Below are 24,663 nucleotides of genomic sequence, written 5' to 3' on the forward strand. Positions count from 1 at the left end.
AAGGATAAAATTCCCAAGTCACACAATTCATATTGTAAGGTTAGAATGACTACATTTGTGAAGCTTTATTAATTTATCTACTCCTAACTCACCTCAAACCATATAGGTATTGAATAGCTCAGTGGATACTGGTCCCAATTAGTCTAATATAGTTTTCATGGGGAAAAAAGAATCCACAAACTTAACAGGTATAATAATACTTAACTAGTTTAAACTTTGCAAAATCTGAAATAAACTAATATCATTTGGGGGTTATGAAGTAGAAGAAAGCTGAGCAATGAAACACTTCTGGAACTAGGTTATCATTTCTAATGTCTCATGTAATGTAAGAGAATGAATTGGGAAACCAGGTGAAGTGTGGTGCCTCCTTCCTAGACCCTGTGCCTACAGTATTTTAAAAACAAAATGTAATTGCACATGTGTAAATGAACTGGGACAAAAATTTGTTGTCCTTTAGAATTCCAAACAAATTTAAAACACAGGTAAACTTGAAACTTAATTTATTTTGAGAAATTACTCATCTAATTCCATAAACACTTATGTGTAAAGGAAATCATCTTAAGTAGTTTTCTTTCTCATGAAACATTTGTTTTTTCCTCCAATTTGTTTCTCAATAACCTTGTTCCCCTCTTTTTGGTAAGAAAGAATAGTCTCTTTGGGGCAGCAGTTTATTTTGTACCAAACGATAACAGAAGGAATCACTATAGCATGTACCAGGGTTTTCTGAAGGAGAATTGTGAAATAATGGGCACAACACACATCAGTTACACTTTCTGTTCTGACCATAAATTACTCTTTATCACCTACTGAGAAAAGGATCTCAAAATGCTACTTCAGAGGAAAGGAGGAGGGAGATATAAAGCCATACCCTCCTCCTTCAAGTTCACTCCACTAGTTGAAACCAGCGATAAGATTCCAAATGGATGAACTCATCCTAGTCATAAATATGTATTAGAAATAAATGTCCCTAGACATTACTTCCACAAAATTGTTAAAATGATCAGTGCTGGATTTAGCAAAATGCTTCTGACTCAACCCAGTGTGGAAGTTAAAACTCAACACTGTCTCTTACCTTCTCTTGTGACTGTCTTCAGAGCACAGGGCTTGGCATATTAGGCCAATTAGGCAGAACCAGAGTGCGGCTGGTGCAATTACCCTCCAGTCACCAACTGACTTAATGAGGGGGATGCAGCCCATCGACCAATCAAAGCACAGCCACCAGGGGCACAGCAGCAGCCAGGCATTCAATGAATAGTAGTAATTATAGTTTATGGCCTGTCAGTCAAAAGGAAAACAAACATTTATTTAATGCTAAACTTGAATATGTATATATCCTAACTTCACTTCTATGGCATCTGTATGCTTCTGTTCAAGGAGAGCAGTTGTATAAAATAAAATGTTGACACTTTCTACATTGAACATGTGGCTATAATTTGCAATTTATTAAATGCATTCAGATTTTAAATGAGGAAAATGCAGCACAGACACCAGACTCTGCTATACAGTTATATTTCTGGGCAAATTATGTTGATTTACTTACTGATGCCCAAAGTCTGTGACCCAGGAAATCTGAGGCCGAGAGGTCACCTATATGCTTAACAATATAAGAATAGGATTACCTTGGTTCTCTTGATTTCTGTCTCTATGAAATGCACTGCTAAGAACTGACACCCTTGCCTTCAGAAAAGGCAAACCTTTGCAGGAGAGTCTTGACACCATTAGACTTTTACAGACCACCACTGATACTGCTATATTTTATCTTAATCCTGCCATGCTAATTTATTTCCTTTAAAACAAATGTCATGGGGTTAGGAGACACTAATGAGGCTGGCAAGAAATCTGACATTAGAAGGAACTCCCTTAATTTTGATTAGAATGGAAATACGAGAGACTTCTATTTGCTCAATCCCCTAACAATAGCCTGGTTTCATCCTAAAATATACTTCCTGATTGCAAACAAACACAGACGTTTCCATTTATTAGGGATTTAGTGGGTGTTCTGAGAGTGAGATGAGGAGGGAAAAAGGACCTGGGAATTTTGCAGACAGACGCAGAACTCACCCTGACCAACATGCTGTCGGCAAAAGAGGCAGGGTTGTCCACCTCGGTGAATGGTGGCGGCCCGGTGCCCATGATTTTCCAGCGCATATAGAGCACCCCTGCTCCCCCCAAGGCCACGAGGGTCATTCTGAAAAGGAGGCCCCCATTTCTGAGCACGCCAATGTTCTGAAAACATACCACAAAGCCCCTGATGTCACAGGTTTTCAAATAAAAATGTGGGTAAGTCAGGTACAAATGTGCAGCAATTCTATCTGAACTGTTTGACACTGTGCTTTTAAAAGCCTGGGTATTTTAGAATTCAAAATAGTAAAAAATACTTTGAAAATGGCATTTTAAATTAGCTGGTACTTGACATTTTCTATGTTGGGGCTGGAGACAAAAGTATATACTTACCTCTAATGACTTGTCCTTATGTAGTACCTTCTGGACAATTTCCAGAACATTTAATTTGCCTATCACCAAGATGTCAAAGACTGCATTTAAACCCTATGGAAGCAAACAAGGCAATCGATGAGAGAGCCTAATTCTGATTAGACAGCAATTATATTGTACAATTTTATTACTAAATCTAGACAAGGGATGTAGTAAATTAGGTAATTGTGGAAGACTTCTTCAGCTCTTAAAAAAAATTGTTCCTATGAAATTAGCTCAGAGTAATATATACCAATTTTATTATCTAGTAAATTCTTCTTAGTCCTAACTAGAAATTTGGACCTTTTCAGTGGTACTTTATTTCCCTTTTTTGCTTTGATATAAGACAGTCACTTAGTTGACATAACAGAATGGTTACCTGGGCACTTGTTATGCCTGAAAAGATAAAGGCAGCCATCAATCTTGAAAACCCAGCCATATATAAGTGATTATACCTCAAGAATCTCAAGTGCTGACTGACTTGGGCAAGTGTAGCAGAAACAGGAGCAGAACATATACAATGGTCTCTGATGGGCCATTGGAGATCTCTCAGCTTCATCTCAGCTTCAGGTTCCTAATTGTTCACCAGCTTTCTGTTCTGCCTGGGCATACAGCCAGAGTGCATTTCCCAGCTTCCCGTGCAGTTATACATAGTCATGTGACTGAGTTCCAGCCTATGGAACATGGGTAGAAGTGAGAGCGTCCCCATTTTGGAAGTTTGGTTACAAACCTAGACACCCTCTGCCACTTGGCATCCCCTTCGAGCTGGCTGTGATGGAGATGATGGGGATGACCAGGGTGACTTTGGGGAACTATACACGGAAGATGGCAGAGGCTCTGCCAGCCTGGGTAAGTGTATGGAGGACAGTCACCTCTGTCATGGGAAGCTCTGTCCACGGTACTTAGGTGAATGATAAACAACTTCAATTCCATGATGCCACTGGACTTTGAGAGTGTGATACTGAAGCTTCACCTATCCTAACAGCTTCTAATATCACCACGACAGTTTACTTCTAGCAGGTGAGGGCTGCTTTTGCAGCTATTACACCTATAATTATAGGCTGAAAGCTAGATGAGGCCTGAATTCTATTGTCTACTGTGCAATGGACTTTTTCCATAGATGTTGTTGCTGCAGAAAATGTCATCTAGCAGAACTCTGCCCAATCTGGATACAGTAGTCAGAATATACACAGTGTATTTGGATAACACTTCCCCTAAGTACTTTGGTTTTTTTCATATGGGGCTTTGTGGCAAAGAAGATCATAAATCATCAGATGCTGGTGGTAATTCATGGTTTTCAAAGCAAGGATGACATTTCTACTTAACCTTCTCCCAGAAATGCTGGGAGCCATTAATTATCCAATAATAACGGGCCAGTGCTGGGTTAATCATTTCAAGGAATCCTGATTTTATTCACCCATGTGATACATGATTTTTGTGGGTCACAAAAGACCATTTCTGCCTGGGTATAAACTATTTTCTAGAAGGCAGATGCTCCCCATTGAGCTGCCACTGCCACTTCCACTGTCTATTTACACTGTTTGATTTTCTGCCTGTGAGCTACAGGACAATCATCAAGGGATGACAGAAGCAAGCTATCATGAAGACTGAGCCAAACATAAGTTGGACCCTCCTTCCTCCTTTCCATTTAAATGCATCATCAAAATGTCTATATTCTTATCAAATTTTTGAAAACAGTTAAATTTCACTATATCTTTCTTCACATAAATTCAACCTAATTCCTTAGGGCTTTTTACACATTAATGGGAGTTATCTTGGGACCTTGTTAAAGGAAGATTCTGATTCAGCAGCCCTGGGTGGGGTCTCAAACAGTAAATTTTAGTAAGTTCCCAGGTAATGCTGATGAGCAAGAGTTCAGAGTAGTGCTTCTCAAGAGGGTGATTTTGTCAGAAATATTTCGGGTTGTCACAACTAAGAGGGTCCTACTGGCATCTAGCAAAAGGAGGCCAGGGATGCTGCTTAACATCCTACAGTGCACATGACAGCTCTCCATAAGAAAAAAAGATCCAGCCCTAAAGTCAGTAATAGCAAAGTTGAGTAATATTGGTTCAGAGAAAACTTTTTAAAAGTAACTCATGAAATTCAAGTATCTTTGCACAGTAATTCTTTCTATACCATCTTCTAGCTAGCTAACCTTGACATTATAAATCAAGACCAATAAAACCACTGATCTTTACCTTGACGTGTGTTAAACCCTAAATGGCTCTGACTGCCCTTTCCTTCCCAAGGTATTCCTACATGGGCCATCACATCTCACATCTTTGTTTTCAATTTCTCTACCTCTGCTCACATCTTTAATTTCTAGATTTTCTTCTAAAAATGTAAGGCAGAAAACTGGCTAGAAGAGAGAAACCTGAAAGAGGATTTCAATGCTTTTCCCTTCCTGGGGCTTCAGCCCAGATCAGACATAGGAGGTGTGTGCCTCTACTCATCAGAGGCCCTCTCCTCTCCTCTTTCACATTTCCAGTCAAAGCCAAGTATAACATGACATACAGTCAATACTTGTTTAATCAGGACCAGAACCATTAATGGGTCAGTTCACTGTTGTATTTAGGACTGCCAAAATATGAGAGTATCCAAGAAAACTCAAACCATTCCTTCATCTTTTTCTACAAGACCTCTCCAAGAAAAATAATTGCTATTCTTTAAGAACTTCCCACTCTCAGAACTGCTGGCAGAGGCCTTTGTTTCTTTGGTGAGCCCTCCCCACATAGAGCAGGCAGACGGTGCCATATCTGAGACCCCATCAACCTGGCTAACACCATTCACTCTCCACCTCCCAGTGATTCCCTGAGGCCCAGCCCCCTAACTTTCAGGCCCACCCAACCGTTTCCAGTGACTTTCCCACACAAATGGTTTGTCACTGTTCATGCTTCGGATTTTCATAAAATCTCTCAGACAAGCAGCATCTGGCTTCAGCACGCCCCTTAACTACCTCCTGCTAAGGGGCCCCAGGCCCAGCACTACCAGCAGCCAGCCTTGGTTTGTAGCTTGGCCTTGCCTGGGCAACTCTAAGTCCAGCAAAAGTAGCAGCCATCTACAGACCAGTCTGTAGCTTATGGTAGGTGGCCCTAGAAAGAACATAGGCAGCATCCGACTTTGACCTGCACCTATTGAAGGCTCCAGGGCCAGTGTACCCAGTGGACAGCTTTAGACCACGTTAAAGTATCAATGCCCAACCACCTCCACAAATGACACACTGAAGGGGCAGACTCAGCGGATACCAGAACCCCACTCAAGTAACTCCTGCTTTGTGGGATCAGCCCCTGCACAGATGATTCTTCGTGGGGGTTGGAGGTCAGTGGTTGGTGGTCGAAGGTAGCCCTTGCAGCTCATCAGTCTGGGGGTAAATCCCTCCCATTAACCTGCCAACAGCAACTGAGACTAAATTACAGGAGGGGGATGTACACAGCCCACACAGGGTGGGGGAGCAATGTACCTCAGTGTGGGTGATCTGGGAAATAGTGCCACTGGGCCCTACAGGACACCTACTACATTAGGCCACACTGCCAAACCAGGGAGACATAGCAGCTCTACCTAATATATAGAAACAAACACAGGGAGACTGCCAAAATGAGGAGAAAAGAAACATGTCCCAAATGAAAGAACAGAGACAAGTAATCTACTAGATGCAGAGTTCAAACACTGGTTATAAGGATGTTCAATGAACTCAGTGGGAACTATAACAGCATAAAAAAGGACCAGTCAGAAATGAAGGATATATTAACTGAAATGAAGAATAACTTACAGGGAATCAACATGTAGTAGATGAAGCCAAAAATCAAATCAGTGATTTGGAATATAAAGAAGCAAAAATCACCTAATCAGACCAGCAAAAAGAAAATAGAATCCAAAGATATGTAAGGAGCCTCTGGGAAAACTTCAAGCATACCAACATTTGCAACATGGAAGTGTAAGAAGAAGGAGAAAAAAAGAAAGAAATTTAAAGTATATCTGAAAAACAACAACGAAACAAAAACAAGAAAAAAAAACTTATTTGAAAAAATGACAGAAAACTTCCCTAACTTGGTGAAGAAAATAAACATACAAGTCTGGGAAGCAGAGAGAGTTCCAAACAAGATGGACCCAAAGTGGCCCACACCAAGACATAGCATAATTAAAATGCTAAAGGTTAAAGACAAAGAGAGAATCTTAAAAGCAGTAAGAAAAAGCAGTTAGTTACTTACAAGGGAGTTCTCATAAGACTTCCAGTTGATTTCTCAAAAGAAACTCTGCAGGCCAGAAGGAATTGTCAAGAAATATTCAAAATGATAAAAAGCAAGGACCTACAACCAAGATTATTCTACACAGCAAAGCTATCTTTTAGAATCAAAAGACAGATAAAGAGATTTCCAGATAAGAAAAAAGCTAAAGGAGTTCACCACCACCAAAACAATATTATATGAAATGTTAAAAGGTTTTTTGGAAGAAGAAGCAAGAGGGAAGAAGAAGAAAGAAGAAGAAAAGATAAAGATATGAACAATAAAATATCAATAAATACACATTGAACCTAAAAAATGAAATTAATGAACAAACAGAACAGAAACAGACTTAAAGATATTTTGTGTTCTCTTTGACAGTTGCCAGATGGAATAATGTATGACAACTGTAATTGAAAAATAAAAATGATAAAGAAAAAGAAACTTCCCAATCTCCATTTCCATCAGTTTCTAATGATAGTCAACTGAGGCAGTCAATTCCCATACGAAACACCAGGATTATGAGAGCGCGAGTGGTTGGTCCAGAAATGTCTACAACTGTAGGACAGCAATGGGGTACAATAGAGGAGGTCACACAGGCAGGCCCAGCTCAATATGTCTCTATAGGAGAGGAAATGATATGTTTAGAGCGGGCCCTGATCATGTCTCAGGTCTTACCAGCACAGTGATTCCTTGCTCTTTGCACAGCATGGCCACAGCTCCCAAAAGGATACTCATCAACACCCAGAATGTAGAATGAGCTCTTTCCCTGCTACCTGTCAATTAAGAGAAATGACAAACATAAAAGTCATACAACACAGCTCAGTCTTGTTAGCACCAGGAACTACTATTCTAAGCATGCACTTTACATAGCCACAATTTAAAAACAGAGTATGGTCTTCTGACAGCATTTTTCTGTGGTTGTGTGTGTTAGATTACTGCATTTCTGGTTAGGCAACACCCTCTACATAGTACACACATCACCTCTCAAGGCATACCCTAGCAGGTGCCCAGGGCCTTTGGGAGGCATTGGAACAAGGCCCTGGCTGCAAAGACATCTCATCTCACAATCCACATGGTACAAGTTCCTTCTTCCCAGCCTGCCAACCATCTAATAGGCCATTTTGACAGGTTATGTTGAGAATTCTCACTGAGAGTGTAACCACTGCATCTGGTTGCATAATGACCTCAGCAGTTACAAACAAAGGGGTGATGGGAATGCCTGAGGAGCTCCGAGTCACTTCTGCCCCTGAAAGAGAAGTCTGGGCTCTCTGAACACGAGGTGGTATACAATGGGTCTGCTCTGCTCCCTGCGTGGAATGGCCCTGACCTGTGAAGATGCAGGACCACTGACTAAGGACTAGCACCCACCTAGCACTTGAGGCAGGTGAAGGCGCAGGCCAGCCTGGGCTGCAAACCTTTGTGGGAAATTCAGGCAACAAAGGGAAGACAAAATATCACTAGAAATGTGAACACTGTAATAAGAAGCTTGAGTGGGGCTGAGCTCAAGTAATAATCCACAGTCCCTAAACTGCTTTCTGAGGAGGGAGGGTCTGGCTATGCACTGTTCAATGGGTGGTATCTGCAATTTGAGGGCCTGAGCTGAACCTCTTAGGAGGAGAGGGAAAAAAAAATGTCATGCTCATCTCCATTCTTTCTCTGTGAGGCCTTCACCTTCTCTTCTCATCTCATCTAGATAGATGGTGAACAAACACCTAAAAAAGACACAGCTTTGAAGTGGGGTAAAGTGAACCTGCTTGAGGATGAAATCATTAGTTTGCCTGTGGTGCCTATAAATCATGGTTCACTTTTGCTTAAAATCTGAACTCCTGGTCTACATTTCAGCTCTGCCATCTACTAAGTGGCCCTGAGCAAATTACTTATGCTGTCTCAGTGATATCAACTATTAAATGGGGGCAACATTAACTATATATTCTCCATTTGAGAGTGAAAAATTATATAGAAGTATCTGGACATCAGTGTTAAAAATTATATAAATATGCTTGTAAATGCAAAACATATCTCTGAAAAGCACATAGGAAATCAACTATATTAGTTTATGAACAATTATAAGAAGAAAAATTTGTGTAGGGAAGGCTTACTTTTTGTTTTATAACCTTTCATACCTCTAACATTTTCTTAACTATATGCATGCATTAAAAACCATACATTAAAAAAAAAAACACACTTGATATAGTTCTGGGACCACAGAAAGCATTCAATAAATGTTACACATGAGTCAGTGAAACTGCCCCAGGTTCCAGGGAGGTGCCAAGCTCGTTATGCAGGGAAAAGTTATACTTTGGTTCTCATTGAACTGCTTGATCAGAAAACCAAAAATTAAATGTTTGGGAAGATAGGGAAGGTGAGAATGAGGGAGGAAGAGGGAGGGAGAGGGAGGAAGAGGAAGATTGAAAGAGAGACACAGAGAGATACTGAAACTAATGCTTAAGTGTTAAACTCCTGTGACTATTGAAGAACTAATCAGCAAAGTCCCGGGATGGAAGCCCTATTTGACATCCAGGCTTCCTATCAAGGAACAGCCATAGATCCTGGGGTGGGAGGCCCTCCTAACCTCACACATTCTAGTGTAGGTGGTGACTCCTCTCAAGACAAGAAGGGTCTACACCCAGCTGAGCAAAATGTGAGCTGGACTAACCCTGATATGACCGACTCCTGCTCTGGTACTGCCAGGCTGCTTGAGGGCCCAACTGGCTTACTGGGAAAATGTCCTCGCCCACAAACAGGCTCTGGTAGCAGGAGACATTCAGGAACCAGGCAAAAAGGATACATGGGCTAATATTTTCTGAAATTTTTAGCTTTTTTTGGTAATCCCTGTATATCAAATTTCCAGGTTCAATGTACAAAGAAACAGAATAGATATAATATAAAAAATTTTTTATTTTACTATTACAGTTGAAGCACTTTAAGGCTTTCCACAAGGCCTAGTGATCAACAGCAAAACCTCATTAATTTAGATTCTATTATTTCATAAAACACAATGAGCATTCTTGTTTTAAGCATTTCTGATCTCTCCTGTTGACTACAGGATAAGTGACCCTTCTGAGAATAATGTCATGTAAGGCTTTACTGACCTGGTCACATGAAATCTCTCTGGGTTTTCTGGGACTGTATTCCAGGCACACTAGCCAACATGCTCTCACTTTGCTTTGGATTTTCTGTTCTCTTTGGCAACAATGCCCCTGGCAAAATCCAATCCATTTTATACAGCTGTCAAATGTCACTTAAGCTGTGAAATCCCATCCCCACCCTCCTGGGCAGCCTCCTTTATCAATTCACTAGTTTTATTCCACAGTTAGAAAAGTCAATGGACCTATTGTTTGCATGTCTGGTGCCCCTGAGAACAGCATCTGTTTCACTTACCTTAATGCCCCTAGTTGACACCCTAGATTAAAGTAGGCTCAACTGTAGTACCCTACACTACCTTTCTCACAATCTACCACTATATTCTTCAGAGTTTATTACAAATACTACTTGATTTTCTTAATTTTCCCCATACCGGGCCTCTTAACCTCAGCATTACTGTTTGAGCTGTTAATTCCTTGTGTGTGGACTGCCCTGTGCATTGCAGGATGTTTAGTAGGACCCTTAGCTTTTCCCCGTTAGATACCAGTAATATTCCCAATCCTCAATTGTGATAAACAAAAACATCACAGACTTTACCAAATGTCATGGGGTAATGTGGGAAAACAGGAGACCATTGCCCTAAACCAATGCTACTCACAACGTGTGGTCTATTGACCTGTCCTTGGATCTGATCTGTTAGAAACTCTCTTAGGCCCCACCCAGGCTTGGAGAATCTGAAAGTGGAGGGTGGAGCCCAGCAATCAGCCTTTTAGCCAGGCTTTTAAGTGACTCTAATGTAGCCAAAGGCAGAGGAGCATCACCCTAGATAGGACGCTTGTTTATAGCTCATTCCTGCCCACGAGCCTGGCTTGTAGGAGTAACTTAAATTTTTAGTGACAGAATCTGTAGCATCTGCCTGACTCTGGAAAGACAACATGTAGTCATTGAATGAAATAGCTGTCCACCATCTACCACAAGTGGCTATAAACCCACAAATCATAGAGCCACAAATCATAGAGCCACAACACAGTAAAAGTTAGAGGAGTACTTCTTAGAAACTGTGCATATAATTTCTTTTGCAGTGATGGAAATGTTGGAATCCTTTCCAGAATGCTTCCAGCAGGGGCCTACATGGCCTTCACTTCAGCAACTTGGAGAAGGATATTAACTTTGTATGACAGTCTGTTGCGTTTTTAAACATTTGTTGTTAGAATATTCTTAGAGTGAGCCTACGCTTGCCTCCCCAAACATCAGGTCTTGGCTCTGCCCTAGAGCATCGTCTCTCCAGGTGGCACAGTACCTTTAAGCCAAGTTCTCTCTACTGAAAACCATTATATATCAGAATATTTAGGTCCATCAAGCAAACGAAGAATAATTTTACTGAGGGAAATAACTTACATTTCATGTATATAATACCAAAAGATCAAAATTACGAGCCACAAAAAACCCAAAATCCTGTTAAACATGATTGCATTTGTGTGTTTATATATTTATTTTATTATATGTAAACATATTTATTGGAATTTATATTCTTTGGGCATTTGCTAGTAATCATTAGCAGATAAGTGTTTGTAGACACCAAAATCTTAAAAAAATATATATGGCCAAAATAACCTTAAAGCTAACATATTGGTTAACTCCTTTTCAATATGATTTTGAGAAAGGCCCCCAAGTTTTAGCAGCACAATACAGGGATCCATCTGGCAAAACAGGTGATCACAGCTTACAATGCCACACTTTCTAACATAACATGGATGGCCATGACATAAATGAATGGCAGATGACACCATTAAAGCTTGTCCTCTCCATTTTGATGTATGCATGGTTCATTTAGCTCTGGTCTCCCATAGCACATCTTCCAGAGTCCGTGTCAAGCATTTTCAGGATTTTCTCATATTAGCACTTTTTATGTAAAGTGGTAGGTACCCTTAATGATAAATGAACACATTAATTACCACAGCAGGGAACCCCTCTACATATAAATAAGGTAAAAGACATCTCCACCCAGGTTCCCATGCCCTCCTAGGTCCCATACAAGGCTCTGCTTTAGGCCTAGCACCAGGAGATAGGACTGTAGACCCCTGGCCTTAGCCCACTCATTGTTTTCATGTCCACTAAGCATTAGGTTCAGTTTTTCACTAGAAACCAAATGGACCTTTCCCTGAATTACCTGCATTTGATTTTTTAAAAGCATCTCCTCCCACTCCCATGATTTGCGTTCATACCTCTTCACAAATCATATGATTTCCTAACATAATGTTCCTGATTCTTCACATTACAAGCAGGTCCCTTAATCATTTTACATTTCTTCCTAGAAAATCTGAATTAGCTTGTATTTTACTTGACTGTAACATGGATTAATTTCCCCTGTATTTTGCAGTGTATAATGCACACTTTCTTGCCCAAACTTTTGAGGGAAAAAATAAGGATGTGCATTATACATGGGTATAATGACCGCATACCATGGGTATAATAATAGATCTAACAATTCCATGTATACTGTGCACAAAAACATGGGTGCGTGTTTTATGTGGCAAAATACAGTCAGTGGCTTTGGATAGGAAAAAAAATTCCCAGTTTCTCCATTAAAACACCCATATGACTACTCTTAAAAGTAGTACTCCATTAAGACAAAGTTAAATTACTACAGATGCAGCCCTGGCTGGGTAGGTCTGTTGGTTAGAGCATCGTCCAATATGCCAAGGTTGTGGGCTTGAGCCCCAGTCAGGACACATTCAAGAAGCAACCAATGAATGCATAAATAACTGAAACAACAAATTGATGTTTCTGTCTCTCTCTAAAATCAATAAAAGAAAATAATAAAGTTGTAAACAGGAAAAAAAATTACTACAGATGCAAAAGTCATAAACTCATCTTTCACTTGCCTGGAATTTAAAATGGCTTTCTCTTTAGAGGGCTAATTCAGAAATTTCAATGAATGCAGAAAAATTACATATAGAAAACACAGCTCTGGCTGGTGTGGCTCAGTGGACTGAGCGCCAGCCTGCAAACCAAAGGATCACTAGTTTGATTTCCAGCAAGGGCACATGCCTGGGTTGCAGGCCATGTCCCCAGTACAAGGCATAAGAGAGGCAAGCACACATTGATGTTTCTTTCCTTTTCTTTTTTCCTCCCTTCCTCTCTCTCTAAAAATAAATAGATGAAATAGAAAGAAAGAAGAAAGAGAGAAAGAAAGAAGGAAAGAAAGAAAAAAGAAAGGAAAGAAAATACAGCCTTCAGATTTACTGATAGCCATCTTCCTACTCACTGTATAATTTCACCACATTTCTCAAAATCCAAATTTCTGTAGGGGATCCAGACTCCCAAATTCTCTATCATAATTCTTCTGGATGAGTCCTGCTCTTTAATTTTCTCTTTTGATTTTGTTCAAACACACCCAGTATGAAAATGTATGAAAGATGAAGACAATTGTGTCTCTTTGCTGACATTTCTTCAATTTCAGTGATGATTAAATATTAAGTATCACATCTCAACAGATCAGAAACAGAATTTCAGTAGTCAGTTATAAACCAAGTGATGGTTTCACATTCAGAAAACCATTGTAGACCACCACTGTCCAGAAAAGTAGGCATTGCCTTGGCTAGGTGGCTCATCTGGTGTCTCATACACCAAAAGGTTGAGGGTTTGATTCCCTTCAGGGCACAGACCCAGTTAGGACACATACAGGAGACAACCAATTGATATTTCTCTCTCATATTGATGTTTCTTTCTCTCTTTGGATAGGAAACTTTACAAAAGAGTAGGCATTATAGTTAATGAGCACCTGAATTTTATCTAATTACTACTGACATGTTGTAAGTACAAAACACTCACCTGATTTTGAAGAGTTTAGTATAAAAAAGAATGTAAAATATTTCATTACTTTTATACTGATTACATGTTGAAATCAGTCATTTGGCTAAATAAAATGTATTGTTAAAATTCATCTTCCCTGTTGCTTTTAATGATGTGACTGCCATAAAATTTTAAATTACATATATGGCTCATGTTGTATTTCTACTGCACAGCACTATCAGGGATGTCCAACTTGGGGCCCACAGGCTGCATGTGGCCCGGGATGGCTATGAATATGGCCCAACACAAAATTGTAAATTTACTTAAAATATTATGAGATTCTTTTGTGATTATGTGTCATAATGTATTTAATGTGTGGCCCAAAACAACTCCTCTTCTTCCACTGTGACGCAGAGACACCAAAACATTGGACACCCCTGGCATGTGCTCAAAGACCTAGCTCATGGATGAAATGACTGACACATGGCTATGTCTGAATTGCAAATTTGCTTTTTAAAACAGAAGATATGAAATGATTTTGCCTATTTAAATCCAACTGCTCCCCACTTTGAGTTCCTATTAGATTAGCCATTCAATATTTTATAATGTGTCATAAGGCTAAGCATTCACACACACTTCAGTTTTTCCAAAATCTAAACTGGAAAATTAAGTAACATTTATGAAATATTTCATATCAATCAGAAGCGTCTCTTTACAAATGTGCACCATATATGTGCATGATAAACCATGGCACTAAGCATTTCCAGTACTGGGGGTGAACAAGAAAGGATGCATGAAAGTTAAATAATCTACTGGGAAGCTAGTCCTGAGCTTGGGCACAGCCCAGCCTAATAGACATTTTGTAACACAACCTACTGTAGTACAGATTTACCCATGTACTTTCCCAAATTAAGATTTTCTTTGAGTTTTGATTTGTCAAGGTGACTAACACTAATAATTGCCAATATATAGCATAATCTAGGTGAATTTGGACTTTGTGTTTTTGTGACTATGTTCTTATTTAATGATTAATGCAAATCAATCTTTTATTTCCAAGTTTGAGCATTTTAATAAAACAACTAAAACAGATAATGGTAGGCCACCTTGCCTATAGTTGGTACTCAATAAATACCTGTTCAATCAGTAAAGTTTCATTTATTTCCATGTCTAGCAGAAATCATATTTAATTATTGTATTTGTTATGCAATTATGAGATGTACTTTAATACCAAGAAGTTAACAGTTTGTTTAATGTGAACAGATTCAGCCAGAACTCAAGTCTTTTCACTTTTAATTTAGTGAAACTCCTCAGGATAAAAAAAAATTGTGTGAGACACTGTTTAAGAAAATCAATTATTTTTTTAAAATTACATAAGAAATATTAAAAGGCATAGGAAAAATGACTACTTAATTTTAAACCTGAAAGTAACTATTAAATAGTAAAAATAAATCCTGAGAGGCAGACGTCATCTCAAGTACAGTTACATTTATGAATATTTTATTCAAAAAAAAACTTTCCCAAATAGGGAATTCTAACTGGCGCACAGCTCTGTGTAAGCATCTCAGGATGTTACCTTTACCCAGAGTTTTCTATCTCACCTCCATTCAGTCTGCTAAATTTTAAGTACCAATGACCCAGGAGAAGAGAAAAAGAAAAAACAAACCACAAACTTTTTTCACCATGAGATATCTCTCATCACTTAAGAAGACAACTTGCTCCAAGATAATTATGCAGCATTAGAAAACATCAACAGTTTATGATCCAGAACTGAAAGAGATAGGCCTAGAAAACATTTTCCTTGTTTGTGTATATGTCACTATCATCTAAGACAATTCAATCATTTAGGTAAATGGAAGCAAAGATTAATGGAGTGGAGGAAGCACAGGGGAAAACAAAAAACAAAAATGTACTAATAGACACTTGTCAGTGCTAATGCCCAGAAGTGGCAACAGATGTGGTCAATTTAATGAAGCACGTGCCTCAGATTTGGCGCTATTTTCCAGTGGCAAGATCTTTGAGAAAAAGCATCACATTATATGAGTGACCCTCTTCACCACTCAATGCCTAACATCTCTGCTGCCTTGAAACTGGCACATCGTGTTGCATGTGGGAACCAAGCCACCCTGACAGGTGGCCCTGACTGTCTCTGCCAGAGCCACACAATGAGCATCAGATTCTCAGTCCAAAAGCTGGTGATGCCAACCAATCCTTCCTTCCCCCAGAAAAATGAAAGAAGTCAGACACTGCCTTTCAAAATACAGGACCATTCTGGGAAAATCAAGCAATGCAGAAACCAAAGGAACATGAAAACAGAGAAAAGAGAACACACATGAAATATTGCTCTCACAATTCAGTCAGCAAGGGCCACAAATCCAAACGTGAGGGTCCTAAACCAGGTAAGTTACTCATTTGCCCTATTTTTTTAAAACTATCATTACTCAATCAAATACAAATAGATGTCTTAAATCAAAATGAAAATGAGGAAATGATATCCCAAGACTAAGAGTTACTGTATTTAAGCTGCCTGAATTATAAGGAGAACAATATAGCAAATAAAGTTTAAGAATTTAAAACTGAGATTTAAAATTTTTCTTTTATAATAAATTAGAATTTAAAATGGCTGTTCTATGGGAGGAGGAACCTGGAAGTCCCGACTCCTTCTCCTTGCCGTAGTCTCCATTGCGCGGGAAGAGGCCACACCCCCAAAGAGCCAAAAGCCGAAAGGCACACATAGACACCCCAAAAACACCCAGTGCAGGCGCGCACACTTGCGCCGAGTGACCGGCGAGGGTTGGCGAGCGTGTGGGTGACCCGCATGGGCTGGCGAACGCTTGCACTGGCCGGCAAGGCCTCCCACAGATTGGCACCCATACGGCCTGCGAGGGAGTGCAAAGAGAGGCAAGGGCAGGTATAAACTGACCCGCCCACCTGCGATTGCAGAGCGGCCCACAAAATTAGTAGAGCTGCCCAGAGTCCCTGGAGAGACCTCAGACAGGATTAACTGGAGAGTCCTGGAGCTGACTTCCTCCCATTTCCCTAGTCCCCATTTGGCGAGGGCAAGCAATGCACCCAAAGAGCCAAAAGTGGGGAAAACACACAATATAAGACTCTAAACTGACCAGTGCCGGGGAGCTCACTGGCCAGGGGGGCCAGATGAGTAAGCGAGGTCGCGAATAAGCCCCCTGGTCTGGGGCAAGCACATGTGAGCTCAGGCAGGCGGGGGATCGTGCTGCGCCGGGAGCGTACTCAAGGAGGCGGCATGAGAGTGCAGAGAGATCCCCAAAAATAGCCCAGCCCTGACCGAAGGGGTCACAGGACTGCCCCAAGCAGGAGTCAGACACAGACAGCAGACTCCTGGAAGGCTCAAACAAACAACCCAAGGTCCTATAGGGTCAACAACTGACATGATCAGAGGCAGGCCCAGAAAGAAAAGTAAAGGACAAAAATACTTAACAGACTCTCACAAAAATGGGAAGAAAAAGAAGTTCCCCCCAAATGAGTGGAAAAGGGGACTCCCCACAGAGAGAGCTAAAGGAAATAGAGGCAAGGGAACTATAAGATATGGAATTCAAAACAATGGTTCTAAGGAAGCTCAATGAGCTCAGCCAGCTCAAAGAGAACTATGAGAAACTGCAGAGAAACTATCAGGATCTTACAGCAAACTATATCAGCCTGGAAAAAGACATAGAACCTATCAAGAAGACAAAAGAGGATATGAAGAATACCATTTCTGAATTGAAGAACACAGTAGAAGGAATCCAAAGCAGGCTGGATGAAGCCGAGGATTGAATCAGTGAGATGGAGGATAAGGTAGAAAGAAGCTCCCAGAAAGAACAAGAAATGGAAAAACAACTCAAAAAGAGTGAAGAGGCATTTAGGGAAATGCAGAACAACCTGAAACGGAATAATATCCGTATAATGGGGATACCAGAAAGAGAAGAAGAGGAGCAAGGGAGAGAGAACCTCCTCGAAAAAGTAATGATGGAAAATTTCCCTTATTTGAGGAGAGAAAGGCTCTCGTGGATCCAGAAGGCACAGAGGACCCCACTCAAGAGGGACTCAAGGAAGCCCACTCCAAGACACATCATCATTAAAATAGCACCTACCAAAGACAAAGAGAGAATCCTCAAGGCAGCAAGGGAGAGGGAGAAAGTAACATACAAGGGGGCCCTGATACGCCTAGGAGCTGACTTCTCAACAGAAACACTACAAGACAGAAGGGAATGCCAACAAATATTCCAAGCCATGAAAAGCAAGGGCCTATAGCCAAGGCTGCTCTACCCAGCTAGGCCCTCCATTAAAATAGAAGGGGAAATACGGAGTTTCCCAGACAAGAGAAGACTAAAAGAATACATCTCTACCAAATCAGCACTCCAAGATATGCTAAGGGGACTGGTTTAAGCAGATGAAGGAAAAGAATGAGACAGAGAGGAACACAGGTACAAAGAGAAAAGATGAGTACGTTTCTATCAGTAATAACTCTCAATGAGAATGAACTAAATGCCCCAATCAAAGACACAGGGTAACTGAATGGATAAGAAAACATGACCCACACATATGCTGCCTACAAGAGACCCACCTCAGAGCAAAAGACCTACACAGATTGAAAGTAAAGGGATGGAAAAAAATATTCCAAGCAAATGGGCATGAGAAAAAGGCCGGGGTTGCCATACTTGTATCAGACAAAGTAGATTTCAAAACAAAGGCCATAAAGAGAGACCCAGAGGGGCACTTTATCATACTTAAAGGAAGAATCTATCAAGAAGACATCAACATTGTAAACTTATATGCTCCCAATATAGGAGCCCCCAAGTTTATAAGGAAATTGTTGGATGACTTCAAAAAAGATATAGACAGCAACACACTGATAGTAGGGGATTTCAACACCCCAATGTCATAAATGGACAGATCTTCCAAACAAAACATTAATAAACATATTGTGGCCATGAATGACACACTGAATCAAAGAGACTTAACTGACATACATAGAACCTTACATCCCAAAGAAGAAAAATACACATTCTTTTCAAATGCTCATGGCAGTTGTTCAAAGATAGACCACATGATAGGACACAAAGCAAGCCTCAGCAAATTCAGGAAAATTGAAATACCAAACTTTTTCTCGGACCACAAGGGATTGAAACTGGAAATCAATCTCAAAGAGAAACTTCAAAAACTTGCAAACTCATGGAGACTGAACAGTAGACTATTAAACAATGAATGGGTCAATAAGGAGATAAGAGAAGAAATAAAAAAATTTCTGGAAACAAATGAAAATGAACAGACAACAGTCCAGAACCTATGGGACACAGCAAAGGCGGTCCTGAGAGGGAAGTTCATAGCAATACAGGCTTACCTAAAAAAGATAGAAACATTTCAAATAAAAGGCCTAACACTACAACTTCAAGAACTGGAGAAACAACAACAAATAAATCCCAGAGTAAGTATAAGGAAGGAAATAGTCAAGATTAGAGCAGAACTGAATGACATAGAGACAAAAAGAACAATTCAGAGGATCAACCAATCCAGAAGCTGGTTCTTTGAAACGATAAATAAAATGGACAAGCCTTTAAGCAGACTCATCAAGAAAAAAAGGGAGAGGACATAAATTAATAATATCAGAAATGAAAGAGGAGAAATAACAACTGATACCACAGAAATACAAAGGATAGTCAGAAACTACTATGAACAATTATATGTCAAGAAATTTGAAAATCTTGATGAAATGGACAAATTTTTAGAAAAGTATAATCTTCCAACACTGAAGGAGGAAGAAACAGAAAGCTTGAACAGACTGATAACAGCTGGGGAAATTGAAGCAGTCATCAAGAAACTCCCGGCACACAAAAGCCCAGGGCCAGATGGTTTCACAGGAGAATTTTACAAAACATTTAAGGAAGAACTAACCCCTGTCCTTCTCAGACTATTCCAAAAAATCCAAGAGGAGGGAAGACTCCCAGACTCCTTCTATGAGGCCAGCATCACCCTGATCCCCAAACCAGATAAAGACCCTACAAAGAAAGAAAACTACAGGCCAATTTCGCTGATGAACATAGATGCTAAAATCCTCAAGAAAATTTTGGCAAACCGCATCCAGCAATACATTAAAAAGATTATCCACCACAATCAAGTGGGATTCATCCTAGGCATGCAGGGATGGTTCAATATACGCAAATCAGTAAACATGATACATCACATAAATAAAAGGCAAGACAAAAACCATATGATCATCTCGATAGACGCAGAAAAAGCATTCGATAAGGTACAGCACCCATTTATGATCAAAACACTCAGCAAAATGGGAATAAATGGGGCATTCCTCAACGTAATAAAGGCCATATATGAAAAACCTACAGCCAATATCATACTCAATGGGCAAAAACTGAAAGCTTTTCCACTAAGATCGGCAACATGACAAGGATGTCCGCTCTCACCGCTTCTTTTCAACATTGTATTGGAAGTCCTAGCCACAGTGGTCAGACAAGAGAAAGAGATAAAAGGCATCCAAATAGGAAAGGAGGAAGTAAAGCTATCATTGTTTGCAGATGACATGATAGTGTACATAGAGGACCCTGTAGACTCTACCAAAAAATTCCTCAACCTAGTAAGTGAATTTGACAAAACAGCAGGATACAAAGTCAACATTCAGAAATCAAAGGCATTTTTGTACACCAGCAATGAAATAGAAGAAGAAGAAATCAGAAAAAAAATACCATTCGATATAGCAAGAGGAAAAATAAAGTACCTAGGCATAAATTTAACCAAAGATGTAAAAGATCCGTACGCAGAAAACTATACAACATTGAAGAAAGAAATTAAGGAAGACACAAGTAAATGGAAGCATGTACCATGCTGATGGATTGGAAGAATTAATATCATCAAAATGTCCATACTACCCAAAGCAGTTTATAGATTCAACGCAATCCCTATTAAGATACCAATGACATATTTCACAGAAATAGAACAGACATTTCAAAAATTTATATCGAACCAAAAGCGACCCCAAATAGCCTCAGCAATTTTGAGAAAGAAAATCAAAGTAGGAGGGATCACCATACCGGACATCAAACTCTACTACAAAGCCACTATACTCAAAACAATCTGGTACTGGCACAAGAACAGACCCATAGACCAGTGGAACAGAATAGAAAGCCCAGAAATAAGCCCAGGTCTCTATGGACATCTAATATTCGACAAAGGGGGCAGAAGCATAAAATGGAGCAATAATAGCCTCTCCAACAAATGGTGTTGGGAGAGCTGGACAGCTACATGCAAAAAATTGTAATTGGATCATCAACTGACACCATACACAAAAATAAACTCAAGATGGATAAAAGACTTAAATATAAGTGACAACACCATCAAAGTCCTAGAGGAGAACATTGGCAGGAAACTCTCAGATATCCCATGCAGCAATTTTTTCCCCGATATGTCTCCTAAAGCAAGGGACATAAAGGAAAGAATAAACAAGTGGGACCTCATCAAAATAAGAAGCTTCTGCACGGCTAAAGAAAACATCAGCAAAATGAAAAGGGAGCCAACCCTATGGGAAAATATATTTGCTAATGATACATCAGATAGAGGTTTGATCTCCAAGATATATAAAGAACTCACTCGACTATAGTCCAAGAAGACAAAGGATCCAATCAAAAAATGGGCAAAGGACTTGGGCAGACGCTTTTCCAAGGAAGAGATACAGAGGGCCCAGAGGCATTTGAAAGGATGCTCAGCATCACTAGCCATCAGAGAAATGCAGATCAAAACCACCATGAGGTATCACCTCACACCGGTCAGAATGGCCATCATAAACAGATCAACAAACAACAGGTGCTGGCGAGGCTGTGGAGAAAAGGGAACCCTAGTCCACTGTTGGTGGGAATGCAGACTGGTGCAGCCACTATGGAAAGCAGTGTGGAATTTCCTCAAAAAGCTGAAAATGGAACTGCCTTTTGATCCAGGGATTCCCCTGCTGGGACTATACCCTAAGCACACCAAAACGCCCATACAAAAGAACCTGTGCACCCCAATGTTCACAGCAGCACAATTTACAATAGCCAAGTGTTGGAAGCAGCCTAAATGCCCATCGGTAGATGACTGGATCAAAAAGTTATGGTACATATACACAATGGAATACTATGCAGCAGAAAGAAAAAAAGAACTACTAAATTTCGCGACAGCATGGATAGAACTGGAGAGCATTATGCTAAGCGAAATAAGCCAGGGGGTGAAAGACAAATACCATATGATCTCACCTATAAGTGGAACCTAACCAACAATACAAAGATGCAAGGAAAATAAGACCAGCAACACTGAAAGGTAAGGAAACCAACAGAAGCAAGAGGGAAGGATGGGGGAGGTGCGGGGGTGAAAGGAAGGGAAAGGGAAGTCCAGGAATGTATAGCAAGGACTCAAGGACAAAACCAAAGGGGAAGGGTTGAGGGAAGGAGGGAGGGGGCAAGGGAAAGTGGTGGGTGGAGGCAGAGACAAATGTATTTGAAAAAATAAATTAAAATAAAATTAAAAAAAATAAAATGGCTCTTCTAGTTATGTAGCAAATTCATTCCCATCATGAAAAAGATTCTTTACTCCCCCCTATAAATGAGAGTAATTAAATTTCTCAGTTCTCATTCCCATGAAACAAGTATTTTAAGGTATTAACTTAGAAAAATTGTTTTGTCTATTCTAGTAAGAGAGATTATGTCCCCAATCTGAGATGAGGTTTTAAGAGAGAGAAAAATGTTGACAAAATGTCACATCATAAGAATAATACTTTTTGTTTTGGGAACTAAGAAATAATAACCAGTGCACCATCAGCTTCATCTGACTTAGTATTTTTCTTTATGAGAAAATGTATGCTTCCTTTATAAGGACATTTTTTTTTCCTAAAAAAAGATCCTATTGCAAAAGATCTTGATTGAGACATTCTATTTAAGCACCACACACACACAAAAAAGCAGAAAAATGTTATGTGTATAGATCTTTTTCATTTTCTAAAAGTCCCAGGATTCCAGCGGTGAGTAGAGAATTACTTGTTAATAAACTCAATTAAAAATTGTCCAGAAATTTAAAATATAGATATCACATCTATAAAGAAAGCCAATGAGGTTGTCAAAAAGAAATGTATCCTTTGAAAGTGCTTTTTAACTAGTTAAATCATTAATTTCAGGGTACTCAATTTTTTGTTCCCTTTTAAAAAAATATTAAATCTGTTCCTCTACAAAAACATTTCTTGCACTTCAAGTTCACATGTAAGTAATGCTAGACATTTCTTTGAATTTATATTCAAATCCAAAAATAACAAAGACCAGGTCACTTTAAACATAGGTTTAAATAATAAATAGTATTATTATTTGTATCCAATAAATATTGAACTGAATTTCCACCACAAAAGAGCTTTGATTCTCAGTGGAACACTTATAAACATATGGACAACACGAGCAACTGGAACAAGAATCCTCATGGCAATGACATGTGTTTACTACTTGGCTTTTTGTACAGTCCACACTAACTAGATAGGGGCAAATAAAAATGTGTGACTATTTCTTAAGATATATCAAAGTCCAAATGAAAATACATATACCTAATCTCCATTAGTATCAAGAGCTCTTCTCTGTTTGACTCAAGGAAATTTAGCAGAGAGTAGATGAAAGAAATTAGCAATATAAAGTGAATTACCATATGATCCAGCAATTCCACTTCATGGCATTTATCCAAAGGAAACAAAATCACTATCCTGAAATGACATATGCACCGCCATGTTCATTGCAGTATTATTTACAATAGCCAAGACATAGATATAACCTAAGTGTCCACTGACAGACAAATGCGTAAAGCACACATGGCATGTATGTACAATGGAATATTATTAAGCCACAAGAAAGGAAATCTTCTCATTTGTGACAACATGATGGACCTCCAGAGCACTATGCTGAGATATGTCAGAGAAAGACAAATACAATGTAATCTCACTTTTATGAGTGTAAAAACAAAAAAAAGGAAGAAGAAAACCAAACTCATAGGGAGAACAGATTGGTAGTTGCCAGAGGTGGGGTGGAGTAGGGTGGATGAAAGGGGTGAAAAAGTACAAACTTTCAGTTATGGAGGGTGTAATGTAATGTACTGCATGGTGACTGCCATTGATACCGTACTGCATATTTGAAAGTTTCCAAGAGTAAATCTAAAAGTTCTCATCATAAGAAAAATAAATTTGTAAATATGTGGGGGGATGGATGTCAAGTAGACTTAGTGTGGTAATCATTTTGCAATATACGATGAGGTCTGACCAGAAAAAAATCCAGCCATTGTTAATATAACAAGAATGGCTCACATGACATTGATGTAACCTGGCAGCCAAGGAGAGTGGACTGGAATACATATGCATGAACAATAATGACTTCATTGTACTAGTCAGTAGGGGTGGTAAATGCTGTTGAGTGAGCATGTTTACTGTGTGGTCATCACATTCAAAATGAGCGAATAGAGCAATGAATCTACACCAAATTTCCATTAACCTTGAACATTATTCCATGGAAACTATCCAGATGATTCAGAAGGCTGCAGCTACCAGCAACTGGTGATTGGCAACTTCATCATGACAATGTGCCCACTCGCGCATCATGTCTCGTGCAGGTTTTTGGCAAACATCAAATCACCCAGATGATTCAGCTCCCCTACAGCTCAGATTTGGTGCCCTGTGACTTCTGTTTTTTCCCAAAACTAAAATCACCTTTGAAAGAGATTTCACGCCATTCATGAGATTCAGGAAAATACGATGGGGCAGCTGATGGCAAATAGAAGAACTTGCGAGGTCCCAAGGTGCCTACTTTGAAGGAGACGAGGGCATCATTGTCTTTTGTACAATGTTTCTTGTATCTTCTTCAATATATGCCTCTATTTTTCATAGTGCATGGCTGGATACTTTCTGGACAGACCTTGATGCATGTATCAAATCATTATGATGTACATGTAAACTAATTTACATATCAATTATATCTCAATAAAATAACAAAGTGTACCTTCCAGGGCAAACAAAGAAATTCGCAGTTTAGAGTCACAGCCATCAATTCTGCATAAACACACCATGAAAAGA

At 39.5% G+C, this 24,663-nt stretch overlaps 1 protein-coding gene across 2 annotated transcripts in view; it reads right to left on the minus strand.

Annotated features, from left to right (window-relative positions):
• The window catches only part of TMTC4 (transmembrane O-mannosyltransferase targeting cadherins 4), an 83,098-nt gene that overhangs the window by 36,654 nt on the left and 21,781 nt on the right, over positions 1-24,663 (minus strand). For both annotated transcript variants that reach the window (XM_054574355.1, XM_054574354.1), the window contains exons 6-9: positions 7,371-7,468; positions 2,455-2,547; positions 2,062-2,226; positions 1,073-1,275 (exon numbers count right to left, since the gene is read on the minus strand). In XM_054574355.1, coding sequence (XP_054430330.1) covers positions 1,073-1,275; positions 2,062-2,226; positions 2,455-2,547; positions 7,371-7,468 — 559 coding nt within the window. The remainder of the gene's footprint in view (positions 1-1,072; positions 1,276-2,061; positions 2,227-2,454; positions 2,548-7,370; positions 7,469-24,663) is intronic.

Source organism: Pteronotus mesoamericanus, unplaced genomic scaffold (assembly GCF_021234165.1).
Source record: "Pteronotus mesoamericanus isolate MK-2021 breed Mesoamerican mustached bat unplaced genomic scaffold, CSHL_Meso_final contig_26, whole genome shotgun sequence".
NCBI classification, from domain to species: Eukaryota; Metazoa; Chordata; class Mammalia; order Chiroptera; family Mormoopidae; genus Pteronotus; species Pteronotus mesoamericanus.